A 17,100-nucleotide genomic window follows, 5' to 3' on the forward strand; every position below is an offset into this window, starting at 1 on the left:
GATTACTGTGTTCAGTTTTGGTCCGGGGCAGTTCAAAGGACTGAAAAATTGTAGAGTCCAGGGGCCAACAGGATTGGAGAGCCTGTCACACATTTGAAAGAACTACATTTACAAAGCCTGGAGAAAATAAGGGTCGGGGAGATGCAACCGCAGTGATATTTGGGTGTTAGAAAGATAATTTATTTGTTAGTAAAATTGCCTTGTTCAGGTCTAGGGCTTTGGCATGTTTCAATGATCTCAGACCTAGGGGGAGGTTAACAAAGCCTGGGAATAAGGATGTATCACTGATAGCAGAACCAAAGAACACAATTTATGGGCCTCAAGGACATTTGGCAGGACTCCCAAGGTAAGGGAAAAAATAATGAAGACATTTCAGCAATTGTGCTGAGATTGGCTCTGACTGCATAGAAGGTAATTCTGGCCTGACGAGGTTCTGACCACTGATTCACAGACCACCAATCCAGGAAACACTGACTCAGAAGAAGAGAAAGGCTGGGCATGTGGACTAATCAGCATAAGAAGCGAGGGAATAGTTTAACCAATAGAAAAAAGAGTACTAATTAATGTGAAAAACTTTGTAACTTGTAGCCAATGAGTGTTAATGCCTTTGTCTGATAAAATGTAAAAAAATGTTGACAGTCATGGTGCTGACTGTGAATTTGCCACCAAGCACCTCCTTCTGTGCAAGGCAGAACTGTAAATAAATCAAATACCTTGATTCTCTGTGTAGATCAGTTTCTTGCAAACTGGGTGAAAGAACCTCTCTTGGGACACCAACAGTTCTTCAGCTCCTAAAAGTTGGATGTTTCTTCACTGGGGTACATAGGACAAAGGGGAATTGGAATATGTTTCTCTGGGGGAAATTATCTCTAGGTGTCAGAAGAAAATATTATCCTCTCTAGAAACAATTAGACATTGGAATATATTGCTTAGAGAAGTAGCAAAAATTTCCTCAATAGAAGGAAGTGTTGAAGAAGATTCAAGACTTTGCTTGACAGTGTCCTTGATTAAATGTCTTGCTTTTAAAAGAAAGCCAGCTATCTCCAGAGGTCCTTTCCCAGCCTAAAGTATTCTGTAGTTCAAATTGTACCCTCAGCTGCTTGTCACGTTGAGATATGCTGCAGTAGTCTGCTCTCAGAGGAGCTTCCTTTAGCTGGAGGCTTCTTTTGTAGAAGAACTTAATTTGTTTTTACTTTCATTTCATCATTCTTATGCTTATCTCTAGTTTCACTGTTATTTCATCATTACTTTTTCATTTCTACTTTATGCAACTTTCCCTTGAAAGATTTCCTTCCCCCTAGTACTTTTTCTTCTGTCTCCAGCACCTTCGCTGGAAGGCACATGAGCCTTTCTTGCTCAGTTTTGGGAGCCCACAGGACATTCTGTGTGCAGATGGGTTGTTTGTGTGTTTGCTTTGTTGTGTACACTGTAGTGGTAAATCAGGCTGTATGTTAATTCCAAAACAATCCTTTACTGGCTCTAAGAGTTTGCAGACATTAAAAGGACATTTGAGACTTCCACAGATAAAGAATGTTACATGTTTATTCCAGCTAGTGTGAGGTTGCACAGATGATGGCTGAGCTCCTGCTCTGACCACGAATAATGGAAATACCCTGACTATCGCTCTCCTGGACATTTACACCGATTTTTGAGACCTTTGTCCCTTTCAGATGTAATTGAAATTGGTGTCAGGGTTCATAGCAGTCGCTCTGGCAGCGCAGGGGAGGAGCACTCGGCTTTCCCCTCGGCTATCACAAAGGCTGCGCAGTGCCACCGCCCGGCCCGCTACAGACCCGACGCTGCCCTTCCTGCTCGGCCGGAGCGCAGCGGGGAAGCCGGGACGTGGCCGAGCCGTCGCGGCTCAGCACCGCATCGCACCTCACCGCACGTCAGCGCACAGCACCGCACTGCCCTGCTCTGCACAGCACTGCACATCACCGCACCGCACCGCACCGCACCGCACCGCACCGCACCGCACATCAGCACACAGCACTGCACAGCACCGCACCGCACCGCACATCAGCACACAGCACTGCACAGCACCGCACCACGCCGCATATCAGCACACAGCACTGCACCGCGCATCAGCGCACAGCACCGCACTGCACCGCACCGCACTGCACATCAGCACACAGCACTGCACCGCACTGCACAGCATACAGCACTGCACACCACTGCACAGCACGGCACTGCACATCAGCGCATCAGTGCACAGCACTGCACAGCACCGCACCGCATCACACTGCACAGCACCGCACCGCATCACACTGCACAGCACCGGACCGCACATCAGCGCAGAGCACTGCACAGCACAGCACCGCACTACATATCAGCACACAGCATTACACCGCACATCAGCGCACCGCACCGCGCTGCACAGCACAGCATCGCACCGCACTGCATATCAGCACACAGCACCGCACCGCACATCAGCACACAGCACTGCACCACACTGCACAGCACCACACCGCACATCAGCGCATCAGCGCACAGCACTGCACAGCACCGCACCGCACATCAGCACACAGCACTGCACAGCACTACACTGCACAGCACCACGCTGCACAGCACAGCACTGCACATCAGCACACTGCACTACACTGCACAGCACAGCACCACACATCAGCACACTGCACCACACTGCGCCGCACAGCACAGCTCTGCACAGCACATCGCCGCACTGCACCGTGCAGTGTACATTCTTACACGCTGCTCACAGTGTGTGAATATTTATAAAGAATATTTAACAGAGAGGATGGGAAGATTAAGGGTGCTGATCTGCAGGTGTGGTAATAAGTACACCAGTCATGGGAGGAATCGTTCCTTCTGCTGTGCTGGTGTTGCAGTCTCCTGAGATTCTATTTGTGCTCAGCATTTTAGAGCTCAGCAGCTCCAATAAGAAGACTTACAATTTATCAGTGGGCAAGACTCCAGTTGCTTCACCTCAGCAGGCAGCCAGAGGCTCTGCCAAGTAGTGCATTTCAGCTTTTTGTATGTTACTTATGATGCTGGTGAATGAGACAGGAACTTTGATGAGTGCTCACCAGAGAGATGAAATTGCTAGGGCACAATTTACAGCAGGAAAAGGGAAGAGAGGTCCATCTGTGGAGAGCCAGCAGCGAGGTGGGAGATCAGAAAATGCATTTGCAAAGTGAACAGCAATCGAACATAGAAGAAAAGAGACGTGCAGCTGGTTGTGTACTTCCAGGAAACAGCAGTTGGGTCAAGACACATGACTACTGTGTATTACAGTAAATCTAAATCTGTGCCTGTAGATGAATGTGCACATCCAAATAGTTCAGGTTGCTGCACAGCTTAACTATTGAAAAGCATCACAACCTCTCCTTTGCTTTAAATGTTGAACTACATTTGTAACTGGTAGGAGCCAATTAGCTCCATCAAGAGCTGTGCTGATCTTACAGTCTCACCTCTCACATTTGAAGTGATTGTCCACAAGGAGATTTTGTACTTCAGCTACTTTAGCTATTCCTGAATTTTCAGGAGACTTCTCTATATTTACAACTTATAATTTATATTTATTTTTAGCCACAAGTTTTTAATATACATAGCCAAATGTTCCTAAGCTCAAGCAAACCCAAAACTTGCTCCTAAAGTTCTGAAAGCTTCTATGGATCTTGTTACAGCTGTGTTGGGTATACAACCCTTGACATTATTATTCTTAGTTTGATTTGGATAACACAGACCCATTTCTATCAAGTGAAAACCAGACTGGACTTATAGGGAGGCCCACCCTTCAAAAAACCCTCCCAAAAACTCCCAGCAAAATCACCTGCAAATAAAAGGGGCAATTTTTGCTGTTTAGAAAATTAATAAATTTCCATACTCACTGGTTTTTACCTGTTTCTGGAAGAAAAAATGTTGAAGCAGTGGGTCTTCATTGAACCTCACCCAGAAAAGAAGTTACCTGAGAAGCCAGATCTTTTGGTGGCAAGGAAGGGGTAGCTAGAATGTTGCAACTACACTTTAATCTTTTCTGGATTCCTTGGCAGGGAGCTTAGAATCTCCATAACTTTAAGAAGTCTCCCTTATTTGCACCCATTTGAGATTTTTTTTCCTTGGTACAAGGACAAAGGAAGAAACAAAGTCTTTTTGAGCCAGAAAATGGAGTAAGTGTAGCTTTTCCTTCACTTTGACTGACTGCAGTAGTTGTCACTCTTCCTCTTCCCTCCCCAATGCTCCTTCCTCAGGCCACCTGCTTTGCTCAATCTCTTTGCGGTAATGAGAAAATACCAGGTGATAAAATTGGACAAAAGGCCTTTTGTAAAGCAATGCTCATGCATTATATTTTTCATTAATTTTATTTTTATTTTATACCAGACTTTTTAGAAAGTAGCATAACAAATGCCTTTTTAGAAAATGTGCTAACTTGTTTCTTGCAACAGACATGAGTGTTAGTTACCAGGCTGAGATAGAGCAGAAGTCCTTAACACTTGCTATTTAAAAAAATCCAAACAACAAAACCTCACAGAAGGTATTTGTTATCCAACACTCTTGTTTCCACTGAAGTATATGCAGGCAGAGTTTCTGACTGGTCCCTAGTGGGAGGAAAGATGTGTGCTAATGTCTTTACAAACAATTCCATGGGTGAGGGTATGGGTGGTAAGGCCTTTGAAATGGGTCTCAATGTCTTTACTAACCTCAAGCAGCGAGTTTGTTGCAGAGCCCAGACAGCTTTGCTCCTGAAACAGGCAAGGGTCTGCACGAGCCTGAACGTCAGGGTAAAATGACAGGTTCAAGGGGGAATATGTGGTAGGGAGTTTGGGAAGGCTGTACCTTTCTAGTTCCTCAGCCAGTGGGGTAAGGAAGGGGGCAACGTGTGGCCGGGAGTTCAGGATAAAAGGAGGCTGCAGCTCCAAAACTGAGAGAAAACCCCACGGGTGTGTGCCCCAGGGACTCTCCTTCCCTTTATTCTAATCAAGTTGCAGGAGTCCTCTGTCTCCTTTTTGGACATAAACCTCGGGCATTTGTGGATTAATGTTCCTGATACTAGGATCTGACCCTGCAAGGCACGGAGCAGTTCAGCCCTCCTGTCATCGCGGTAGAACAGTCAGCCTGTTTTACCATTTGGACCTTTCAACAATCAAGAGTAGTATGAGGCAGTAGAAAATTTGATCTTGTATGGGAAGGGTTGGTTTATCTTTTGAGTGACAAAAGTATTGACTTAATTTATTTTGGTATCCTTAAAAGCAAAGGTAAAGCAGAACCATGCTCAGCAGCTTAACACTCACACTAATTTTAAATGAGGAAAGATTTACCCACCTTGGGTTTATCTACCAGCTGTGTATGACTGAAGTGTCACGTTTGATTCTGACCCCAACATACAAGGAATGTATCTATGTGAGGGACAGTCACTATTGCATCTCTCTGTAGCACTGATTTTGGACAGGGGGTTTAGCTTGGTTTTAGGTAAAATTTATGTGCTCCCACTCTAACTGGATTACATGCTTTTCTGTAAAGAGTACTCATGCTAGAGGAATTTCACATTAGAACTATAAGATTAGAAAATCATAATGGATATGTAAAAATATTTGAAAGCAGTAATAAAAACATAATTTCCTTCTAAAAGAAACACAACATTTGAAGCAGAATAATATTTTAATAAAATTAAATCTAAGTATTCACAAAGCATTATGCACATACAGTACATACTGTATTTAAAGCCTACAGACCTTAGATCATTTTATTCTAATGTAGTCAGCTTTGGACACAAGCTAAGCTTACTCATTTTGTAATAAGAAAGTTTACAATTGTTCCTGAAAGTGATTTTACATATATACATATATATATATATAGCTCTATATCTATACTCCTACATGTAAGTGTAGGTATATACACACACTTGTGTGTATGTGTGTGTATAAATATATATACACATACACATACATACACACCTATGTACAGCTATAAAATACACACATGCACACGTCCACAGCACCTGTGGGGTGTGAGTGTGTGTGTGAGCATTGTAGAGGGGCCAGTCAGTACAAAGAGGTAACTGCAAACAGCCACCCTAATAATTATAAAACAAAAATGTGTAAAATATTTTTAAATTAAAACATTGTTAATAATTTGTATTGAACAAAAGGAACACAGTCTTCTGCATTACATAGAAATTAGGTTTATTGCATTTGATTATGTTTGTGTGACAGATGAAAAGCACCTGTCTGCTCATCACACCTGAATTCTATGATGCAATTTAAAAAATAACAGTACAAAAATCAAAACCCAAAATGTGATGGAAACAAATGATTCAATTTAATGCAGTTTGTGGATGTGACCTATGGTGATACTTTGCACCACATGGCAGTTTTCCTCTCTGTTAAAATACTACCCTACTTTAACTAGTTTGAAAGGAGGCTGTGTTCTCTGTCCTAATTGTTTCAAACTCAGAAAATTTGGTTACCCTATTCCTTCTTCAGATTCAGACTCATTGTGATGTAGTAGAAAAAGCTCACTACAAGAAAGATAAATCAAGTTTCAAAAGTGAGCTAGAAGAGCATTTTTCTTGAATTTTAGCTTGGTCAGGTAGGAGTTTTTCTATGTGAATTATTGTTATTGGTCTCCTATTTGCTCTGAAGACATATCCACAGTAAAATACTATTTCCATGACAGCAGTAAATGGTAATCTCCATGCAACGTAAACTGTAATTTCAGAACATGCATGTTATTAAAAAAAAATAAAAATATAAGGTGCCTTGAGAATGCTGGCAGTTTTACATTTGGAACATACAGTTAGTGTGTGTATATATATATTTACATCAGAACTGCTCAACTTTACCTTACAAGCTTCAGATTTAGGAAAATATACAGTACTTTTGCATATAATGGTATATTCCTTGTAGCCCCTGAGTCAAGTATAGAGGATTTAAATACAAAAAAAAAAAAAAAAAAAAAAAAAAAGGAGAAACAGCCATTAAAAGCACTTACATTTTTATGTGAAGTAATAGTATAAAAGTACTATTTCCCAGGAAGACCAGGATCAGAAACATGCCTATGAAGACTCAAGATTCCTACAGTGCTTAGTGAAGATTCTGGCAAGGAAGGGTGCCTAATTGGAGGGAGACAAGTTTTACAAGGCTGTGGGGGTGGCTCTACAGACTGGTCACGTTCTTGGTCTAAAAAAGAAGCCAGGTTGTCTTCTGAGGCTGTGCTCAGATGCACTCCGCTTGAGGATTCTTTGGATTTCAGTTTTGATTTTTCAACATCTGAAATTTCAGGACACTGTAAGGGAAGAAAAAACCCAAGATGGTAATAATTATATTGGTCTCTTCCAGGCCCTTGTTCTGTTCAAAATTAGCACATTCAGATGGTTGATGGAAAATAATTTTTGAAAATTAAACAGTGTAGAAATATTTTTTTACATGGTACTGCATTTGATTTAATGTGATTGAATGCAATTCTGCTGATTAATTGTAGAAGTCTGGATATCTTTTCCTCCTCTCAGACCTGCTAATATGACATCAAGATACACATATTAGCAGCCCTTTCTGAAGGACTGATTACTCTTGAGACCCAGTCTAAGAGCATGGAAATCAACATTCTGGAATAGGAAGTTCTGTTTTAGAGCATAACTCCAGAATTGCTTAATTCTGAACATTCTAACCACTTGGATTCCTTTTCTGCTAACTTTTATAAAAAAAATTACAATTAGGTAAATCTGTCTGATTATAAGATCATTGTATGAATCTCTACAACCCTCATAGAAAATGTGACCTCTGAAATTGTGGTGTTTAAGTCCACTGTGGAGGTGCTAGGTCAAAATAATAATTTCATATTCCTTAAACTAGTGTACCAGCACTAGATTGGTGCATTTCTTCCTCATAAGACAAGAAGACTAGGAAACCTCTTTTGATCTTATGGACATGTACTTGCCTGAGATGAAGGACTGAAACTTCTGTCTGTTTTAATTGATGCTGCAGGCTGAAGCTTTTGTATGACCCGGACTGCTGGCTCTTGATACTCTGCACTTGCTGTCACCATGCTATAGGCAGGTGGAATGAGTGTTGACTGCCTTTGCAGAAGCTGCAGGATGGTTTGGATATCAGCAGTCATTTGGGATTCAAGCCTAGAGAGGGAACATGAAATCGTTAGCTCATGGCCAGGAACAGGTGCATTTTATGCACTGAGAACAGAGGTGTTCAAGAGGGACCTGCAGTTTCCCAGTAAAACCATTGCTTGTTGTGGCCTGAACATGTCTTAAATAGGAGAGAACAGTAGAGGGAGTACTGAGCCCTTCCAAAGCTTCGGGCTCTCCCTTTCCCTTGCAGAACATACCTGCAAGCTTTTCTCTGGTTTTTGCTACACTAACAATGAGTTCATCACTGTGCCTTAGATTTGCAACAAGAAGCAACACAGGGGACTGCATATCTGGTTGAAAATAACTGGAATAAATGTATTCTCTTCATTGTAACTAAAGTGATTTGTGCTGGCTGGGCATGGGACATTATTTTGATGCATCTGACAAGGAATTCTGACATGCTGATACAATGCACTGAACTAAGCAGAAACTGCATTTGTGTTTTTCCACAGTTAGAAAAAGAAAGATGTTTCCAAAACCATCAAAAATCCAACTTCCCAATTCTCATTACTGTGAAAATTTATTCAAACTTATGCAGGCCTCAAAATTAATGTCAGCATTTCTAATGTTCAAATTTTGTACATTTAAAAACGTTTTTCACCTTTTTATAAATTTGTATATGACTTCTGAAACCCTCGAACTGATTATTTTGTTCATACTTACAACTCCATAGCACTGAAATGATTTTTAAATGGTCTTGCCAAAACCTGTGACAAACTCAGGAAAAGGTAATGCCTTTTGTACCTTCCCAGCTGCTGGAAGCCTACAGCACATGCTGACAGATGGTAATGCAGATAATACAGCCTTCTGTACAGCAACTGAGCTTCTGACAGAGTAAACAAATCTTTGTCAGCAGCCTTTAATGTTGTGAATGTTACCACTTGGGCTCCCTACAGTAGCAGAATTGATCCCGTGCTGTCAGATTTATGCTTTTACCATGTGCTGCACTGATGTTATTTTTTATCCTGTTGGAGTTGTCCATTGCCTGTATCATTTATTTATAAAAGCATCTGTGAAATGAATCCAAAAGGTATGACTGAAGTGCATTTGGGATGCTGTTTCTTCCTTCATCAGAAAAAGATGATTTTGTGGCATCAGCTCTCAGAAAAAACCAGCCCAAACTCAGACTTCTGACTGTCAGAGTCCGAGGTGCCCTACTTGCCCTCTTGGTCAGCGCCCTTGGGTTCCTTGCTACTAGCCAATGTGCTGCTCTCACACAAGCCCAGTGCTGATGCCACAGGGTGAAATGCTGCAGGAACATGCCACCATCCAGAGAACTTCCATCTGCTACACCTGGGCCTTAACCCCTCAGTGAATAAAAGGTAGCATTGGAGGATATCCATTCAAAATTATTTTTGGCTTTGAATTAACTCTAAAATTGCTCCCCTCTTACTTTGTTAGTACATGAATGTTTCCTTGTACTTCAAATGAAAGAGTGTCTCTGGTAGTGTTTATTCATCATCATTGCATAAATCCATGCTACCTAAACAAATAGGAGAACTGGCCTAAATACTTGGCCCATAGTGTCCATGAAATTCCAATTGCTTAAAGAGAAGAAACAGAGATAATTCTAGGGACATATTCCTTGTACACAGAGGGCTTTCTAGCCCTCTATGTCAATTCAATAATTGACTGTTATGCCAAGCCTCTAACTTGGCATGGAAAAATTCAGGGAGAAGTGACCATGCTTTTTAAGCTAGCAAGTCAGAAGTGACAAAGGCAGGAAAGGATATTGTTTGTTATATTAGTAGAAAATCCAGCAAGGCCCCAAATACCAAAAGCATGAAAAGCTTTTAAAACATGAGAATAGTTTAAAGAATAAAGTGATATAATAAAATACATAAAAATTTAATTCTTAGTTTTTCAGCAAAAATTATATTTTCTGACAGAAGAAAATACTGACAACTTGCATGATAAAACAATGGTAACTTTGAGGTATAACTTCAGTTTTGAGAGCTTAAGGTTTCAGAAAATGAATTGTTACCAAAAGACTATGTACTGTTGATGGGGATCCTGCAGGCATTTAGTTATGTGACATTTGCAGCTAATTAGATTACTTGATTTTAACTAGAAATTACAGCAGTTTAGGGTTAAGTGTTAAAAATGTCCTTTTAATGCATTATGCCATATTCAGGAATGTAAAATATTCTTGTTTGATTGGCTTCTGGTGGATGAAGGAATCAATATGCAGTTAACTTGGCTTTAAACTGATTGCTAAAATATTCAGTGCAGAATGCCACTGAATAGCTACTAAAGTATGATTAGGACTGAGTGTGTGTCATAGTATTTGCCATGGAAAAATATTTAAATTAATGAAATTACAGAGTGAAAATAATGAAAAAAATCAATAGTCCTGAGCATAGGGCAATTTAAGTGAAGTTACATGGTAAATTACAGTGAAGGATGGATCAAAATTTTGTAACCATATTTTTAAGATGCTGTAAGCTGTGCTGCTTAGCTGCCAGTAAAGCAAGATATATTAAGCATAATATCTATTATTAATAATTTCTATTAATAATATAAGATATAATAATATCTATTAATAGGTAATAATTAATATATATTATGCTTAATAAATATATATTAAGCATAATATATATATAAAGTGCCATATATTAAGCAAAAGTGATATTGGACTCTGATGAAGAAAGTATAATTTTTCTGTTGTAACAGGTATAAGTATTGTGCTTTTGCATATTCCCAGGTATTACTTATTATAGAGTTGCAAAAAGAGTTAACGCATCAAAAAGGGAATTCATCTGCAATACATTTTAAAAAGCAGGCAGCTGGTGTACTTTGAGTCTCCAAGAAAGAAAATGTACTTCAGATCTTGAAGATACTGAAAACTGCTGTTTTGTGTCCCTGCCCGTGGCAGGGGGTTGGAACTAGGTGATCTTTAATGTCCTTTCTAACCCAAATTGCTGGATGGTTCTGTGATCTAGGAACAGCACTCTTGATGAGGTGAGATTTAAATTTAACAATTCGAGGCGTCTCTGTACACCTTCTTGGTTTAAAAGATGGTCTAAAACAGTCAGCTGAGGAAAAGAGCTCTACTGCAAAGCCATTCAGAGTAGCTAATGTGCGTACCTAGAAGCAAAAGACATGAATATTCTGGCAACTTTTAAAAACTGTGTATCCAGATTTCCCAGAATTGGTTTTTCCAAGATTCTGGAAAGCCTAACTTAGCTGATACACGGCCTCCTCAGAATACATACACACAAAAAAGTGATATTCCCATTACACATATTTTCAAGCTTCTGACGATCTGAATGCTTTTGGAAACCTCCTGCACAGACTCATTCCTTCTGTAGCATCTTCAATATCAGTTGTATTATGTACTCTTTCACACACAGGCTATTTTCTATTTGTTTTTACCTGTTAAGTTGCTCTTGAAGTAAATCTAATCGATTCTCCACTTCCCCGTATATAAAATCACTTTCAGTTTCACAGATTCCCCATGTAACATGGGATAATGCTGGCTGAACTGGGGAGTCCTGGTACTCCTGGATGTTCTCCTGCTCCCAGTTTCTTTTGTTGATGTCTGATTAAAAAAACAAAAACAACATATAAAAGTATAGTTTTATATACATAGATTTAGAGAGGTTGAAACTTCTCAAGCATCCCATTTACTGAGTTTCTCAAAACATTGGAAGCTAAACTGGTACATTAGCCAGGGAGACTGAACATCTCTCTTTGTTCCTTAACACTCCTTAAGGAAAGATAAAAGTGGTCACATACAGGCTAACATTTTGAAGCTGCAAATAAACAAGCCGCTTTTTCTAGTCAGCATCATCAGAGTTCTGCCACTGAATGGCTTCTCTTTAGTTTTGTTTCAATTATTTTACAAATGGATCCCAAATTTTCTCAGTGTATTTTTAGCAATTTTTTTATTCAATGAAAATAGAAGTTCTTGTTCTAACCTAAAGACTTTAAATGATGTCCTTGAATGTCTTTGATAGTGTGCTTCAGAGGCCTAAGATGCCTTCTCTTGCCCTTGAATGTGCTACTGAAGTGTATTCCCTGCTTAGTTCTTTGGTGTGAAAGAAGGATTTGCTGCATTGAAATTGCAGCCGTGAGCATGTGGTACTGTGCATTGGAATGTCCCCTCTAGAGAAAGGTGCCAGGCCTCAGGGAGCTGCCTTTCTTACCCATAACTGCAACACTTCTTAGGTTGGAGAAGTGTAATATGTTTTCTCTGAGACAAGGGCCATTTAATGCAGCTCATGCTGCTAGCAAAAGGGTACTGCTTATTATTTTCATAAAGGAAATTGATTTTCATTGATGTTGCTTTTAGCATCATTACTCTCCCACCCAATCCTTTCACCTCTGTTTAAAGCACATCTCTGAAACTCCTACGGTACTGTGGGGTGAAAGGTGCCTGTTCATTTTGTTTAAGGATTTCAGACTCCTAAAAGAATAAAATATTCAGCATTTCTGGGTCAGCCACAGATCACTTTGATATTAAATGAAGCTTCATGGTGAACATGATGTATCTAAAAATACTCCTTATATGAGTAATTTATATTTTTTTCTTTATCTCCAGCCCCTGTGAAAAAAATGATGATGATTATTCCAGGTCTTACTCTATACCTGCTGCACCCAAATTTCATCCCTCTTGACCCTCCCAGTTCTTGGATCTCTGTGACAAAGCACTACCAAACAGAGCTCAGAGACACTCTTTCCTTTTGCTTGGACTTCTGGTTTGGGCTATTTCTCTTTCCTCTCTCAGTTTACTTAATTTATGCATCTGTGGATTTATTAATTAGTTATATTCTTGGCTTTATGCCATTTCTCCTGTTCACCAAGTTGTTGAAAGGTTACACCTCAATTATCATGGGGATATACTTGCTGTACTTATTGTACAGAATGAAGATCTTGCTGTCACCTTTGCAGAGGCTACAGGTGACATAGGTTGAACAGTGCTTTTTCTACAGCAAAACCTGCTCCCCATAGTCTTTGTTTACTCTGAGTTAATCTGTCAATCAAACAGTAAAAATGGTCAGAATCACTCATTCTTCTTTGATGTGATAAAAAAAGTCTGTTTAAATTTTAACATCTGCTCAATACTATTCCCATTAGAGTTGTATTTGTAATTATTTAACTACAGGAAGTTATACAATAAATTAAACTTCTTGTTGCACCCAGGCTGCTGCTTCAGCATACAGCTGGGCAAAATCCTTGACTGCTTACAAGGCATCTGCAGTTGGATTTGAATCCCACATCAGTCCCTGAATGATTTGCTCAGAGCTTCTCCTTACACTTCTCTTGGCACTGCACGCTGTTAACTCAGCATAGGTTACATTCATTTCACACTTGTGAAATTTTTCTAAGTAACCATAGCAGCTAGAGCCATGTTTCAAAGAGAAGAGAAAAAAACCTCACAGTGTGGGTGACATGTAAGAGCTTTGTCCAAATGCTAATAGCTAATCCTTTTCAAACATGTCATTGAGCAGTGTTTCTCTAAGTAAAGAAAAAAAAAAAGAAGTTCCCAGTCAGATTTAGTATTTCAACTACATTTAGCCAGGAAGGGGAGCTCTCGCTACATGATTCCAAGTGTAGGAGATTTTCTTATCTCTCTTTTTTTGTTGTTGTTTGTTTGTTTATATCAGACAAAAGTCATTATTGTATTATCTGATCTTTGGTTAGCAGGTGGTAGAAGGTTTCCTGGAGCTGTAGAGTGTTTGAATTTCATGTGACAATCAGTAACTGATTTTATGCACTGGGCAGAAGCAAGAGGAAAGAGATTTCATCTGGGCTACACAGAAATCTGTTCTGCTTCTCAGGAACTTAAGCCAATGGAAAGGAAGAGATAAAGGGTGTCACAGAAGCATTTGGCAATTTGGTTTTAGGAGGCACGTGTGGTACAATTTGCAGTGTCCAAGGAAAAGCTGGAAATCTCTCATCAAACTGAATGAAGCATACTATGAAAAATTGAGGGGTAAAGTTTCAAACTATGAGTTGAGGTGCAATGGGTTTTGTAGATCCAGTAACTTATAAGCAGTGAATTTCAAGAGCATTTCACTGCTTTTTAGTGTCCAGCAAAAACATCAATGTTGTAAAAAAAAGATGTTGGTTATTTCAAACAATAAGTCATTCATTAAAATCACAGATTTTCAATGCCATGGATTATCCTGGGGAAATCACAGCTTTTTTTTTCCCCAGAATATGTATTTGGAGACTATTGTAATAGATGCTTAATTTGTGACAAAGCAAATGATTTGGCACTGAAACAACAAAATAAGTTCACACACGGTAAGCAAGTTAATACTCTATAAAATATGGTGCAACTCATCTAAGTGTCTTTTCAAGCATTACATATTTGTTAATAATCCCAGAAAACCCCATCAGCAGCTACAACTGTATAACCAACTCAGATCTTCCAGGGTTTGAAGAATCTTAGACTGGAAACTAAGTCAATAAATGTATCACTAGGTTCACCAGAAGAATTGAAGAATCAGTCTTTTAGCCCAAATAATGACCAAGTGAAAACAGAATTAATTTTTTTACATAGAGCTAACAGCTACAGAAAAATTCTCAGATCTAAACAAAAGAGCCATATGTTCAAAATTTAAAAGTTGCATTCTAAGATTATGAGTGAGACATTTATACTGCTTCTGCCAAATTATAGAATGCATTTTTCATTTTCTTTCCATTCATTGAAGTAATGACCAAGGCTTAAAACAAAACAAAAAATAATTAAATATGTATCAGTCACAGGTAATGAATTAGACTAGCTTTATACAAGGGCATTTTCATCCAAGATTTATAAGACACTATATGAGGATACATAAAAGCAGAGTTTTTTTTTCACGAGTTTATTATGTTTGTAACTACTCTTATGGTAAGTTCTAATCAATCTCTAATAGCAGAAGTAAAAATTTAGTTTAAAACATTTATCAGGAAAAGCTAATCTTATTGACCTTGAAGGTTTTATAAATGTTGCAAGAAAGCTCATTACATTGCATAACATTACTAGAAGGGCTAAATTACAAAGCGGGAAAAAGAGTGTGGTCTTAATCAAAATTTGTAACCTTTAGATATGCTAAATTTAGCTCAAATAAAATCTGCAATAGGTTGCCTTGGAAAATGTTGCCATAGCTGCAAGGACACATTTCTGGCTATTGGTGGGGGAAGGAAAGGTTTCCAATTGCAGTCTGTATGCAACAAGTTCATGTGGTGTGGATTTATAGGGCCTTAACTTGAAGAGATGACACTTCACATATTCATACCTCTGAGACATTAAAATCATTGTTTGGTCTAATTAATCATTAGGCTTATTTAAAATGATAGTCTAGAAGCCTAAAGTTTATTAAATGATGGTTAAATGGTGAAAGTGTTTCAATGGAAACTGCTGAGGAAAACAGCATTAAACAATAAATATGTAATTCTTCCTTTCAGACTGAAAGAATTACAAATGAACTTGCAGCAATATTTAAATTGTATATTAATACAGGGTTTTCCATTAATTTCCTTTCACATCACTGAGAAAATTAATATTTTATTATATTAGATGTAATTTTAATTATGTGATTTAAGTCTATGTAAAAGTATCTGAGATTGTTAAATAGTTCCTGATCATTTGTCATATACAAAAGCTCATGTCTTTATTCTTGTGTGTTACTTATGGAAGTCATGATTTTCTTCTGTGTGGTGTAATGGCACTCCTTTAACCAACAGGTGCAGCAAGACAGGATAGCCTTCTTTCAAGCTATTATGATTTTATTTCACTTAATTTTTGTTGTACCTTGTCAATGCAGTGAATAAAATTAGTTGTCTGAAAACATATTTTTGGTGCATGTGCAGCTATCACTAGGTTTAGCTAGTCTGACTCTCACTATCTATAATTTTATACTGTCATCAACCCTGGCACATCAAATGTCCTTTGGGTTATACTGTATTGCTTTGAGTGCAGCTATCATCAATGGGCACTCACTGGAGTCCAACACTAGTGGACAATTTTGTAGTTTTTAAAAATTATTTATGTAGTTCAGTTACAAGATGATTTGTAGCAAAATCTATAATGACTTTTTGGAGGCTGTACAAGCCAGTCCCACAGGACCAGAATTCAGTTCCCACTGAATTAAACTATATTAATCCTCTTGAGAAATAATATTTTTTGATCTAAGATACTTTTTCTTAAGATTTTTGGAGTAAATATTATGTAAAGAATCAAGAGAACCATTCAGAAAATTATTTTTGTTAATCAGACTAAAAAAATGTTTGCTAAAACTTTACTAAATAGAAACAGTTGGATTACCTTTGCACGAAGTGCTTCTTTTGTCAATAAGAATTTCTTCTGTGTCATGATCCATTTCTTCAAAGTCCATCTCTGTGGTTTTCTCTGTTACAGATGGGTAATCAGCTATCCCAGAGAACAGGGGCTTTTGCTCATCTTCAATGGAGGACACAAAAGATGATGACCCGCTTTTTTTCTCCTCAAAATGTTTCTTAATAGATTGATAGTATCTGGTACTGTCTCCTGAGGGTTCAGGATCACTCTGATCATTCTCTTTGAAATAATCTGTGAAAGAGAAATAATTGTATCCAAAAATAAGCAATTACTGAGAGTTTATTCTAGTTTATTATGGTCTGAGGATGGACACAATTCTTATATCAAGTAGGAAGTTCACTGTCTGTAGAAAAAAAATACTTTAAAGCCTTTTTTAGATTCTTCTGTCAGAGGAGTTTTATATTTCTTTTGAAGTCCTGGAAGACATTTGTATGTATGTATTCCTAGTCCATAAACCATAACTTGTCTTGCAAATCTTGTTTGTACCAAAACAACAAAGGCTTTATCCAACACAACCTTCCTGTGTACTCTTTTTTTTTTTATTGTGACGATGAAATTCGAGGAAGCCTTGTATTCTAAAGTTTACAAAATATGAAATATTTCATCCTGTCTTCTAATCACTCTCATTACTGGGCATTTATTACAGTCTTGACAGGCTAACAGTAATGTATATTAGACTTGGTATCAGAAATACTCATTTAAGTTATTCTCA

At 38.5% G+C, this 17,100-nt stretch overlaps 1 protein-coding gene across 3 annotated transcripts in view; it reads right to left on the bottom strand.

Moving 5' to 3' along the window:
• Nucleotides 1-4,341: 4,341 nt before the first annotated feature.
• KCNH7 (potassium voltage-gated channel subfamily H member 7) overlaps nt 4,342-17,100 on the bottom strand; it is a 207,170-nt gene continuing 194,411 nt past the window's right edge. For all 3 annotated transcript variants that reach the window (XM_063162002.1, XM_063162000.1, XM_063162001.1), the window contains 4 exons: nt 16,356-16,619; nt 11,474-11,639; nt 7,894-8,086; nt 4,342-7,242 (listed from right to left, as the gene is read on the bottom strand). In XM_063162002.1, coding sequence (XP_063018072.1) covers nt 6,979-7,242; nt 7,894-8,086; nt 11,474-11,639; nt 16,356-16,619 — 887 coding nt within the window. In that variant the 3' untranslated portion in view covers nt 4,342-6,978. The remainder of the gene's footprint in view (nt 7,243-7,893; nt 8,087-11,473; nt 11,640-16,355; nt 16,620-17,100) is intronic.

The sequence above is a fragment of the Melospiza melodia genome, chromosome 8 (assembly GCF_035770615.1).
Source record: "Melospiza melodia melodia isolate bMelMel2 chromosome 8, bMelMel2.pri, whole genome shotgun sequence".
NCBI lineage: Eukaryota > Metazoa > Chordata > Aves > Passeriformes > Passerellidae > Melospiza > Melospiza melodia.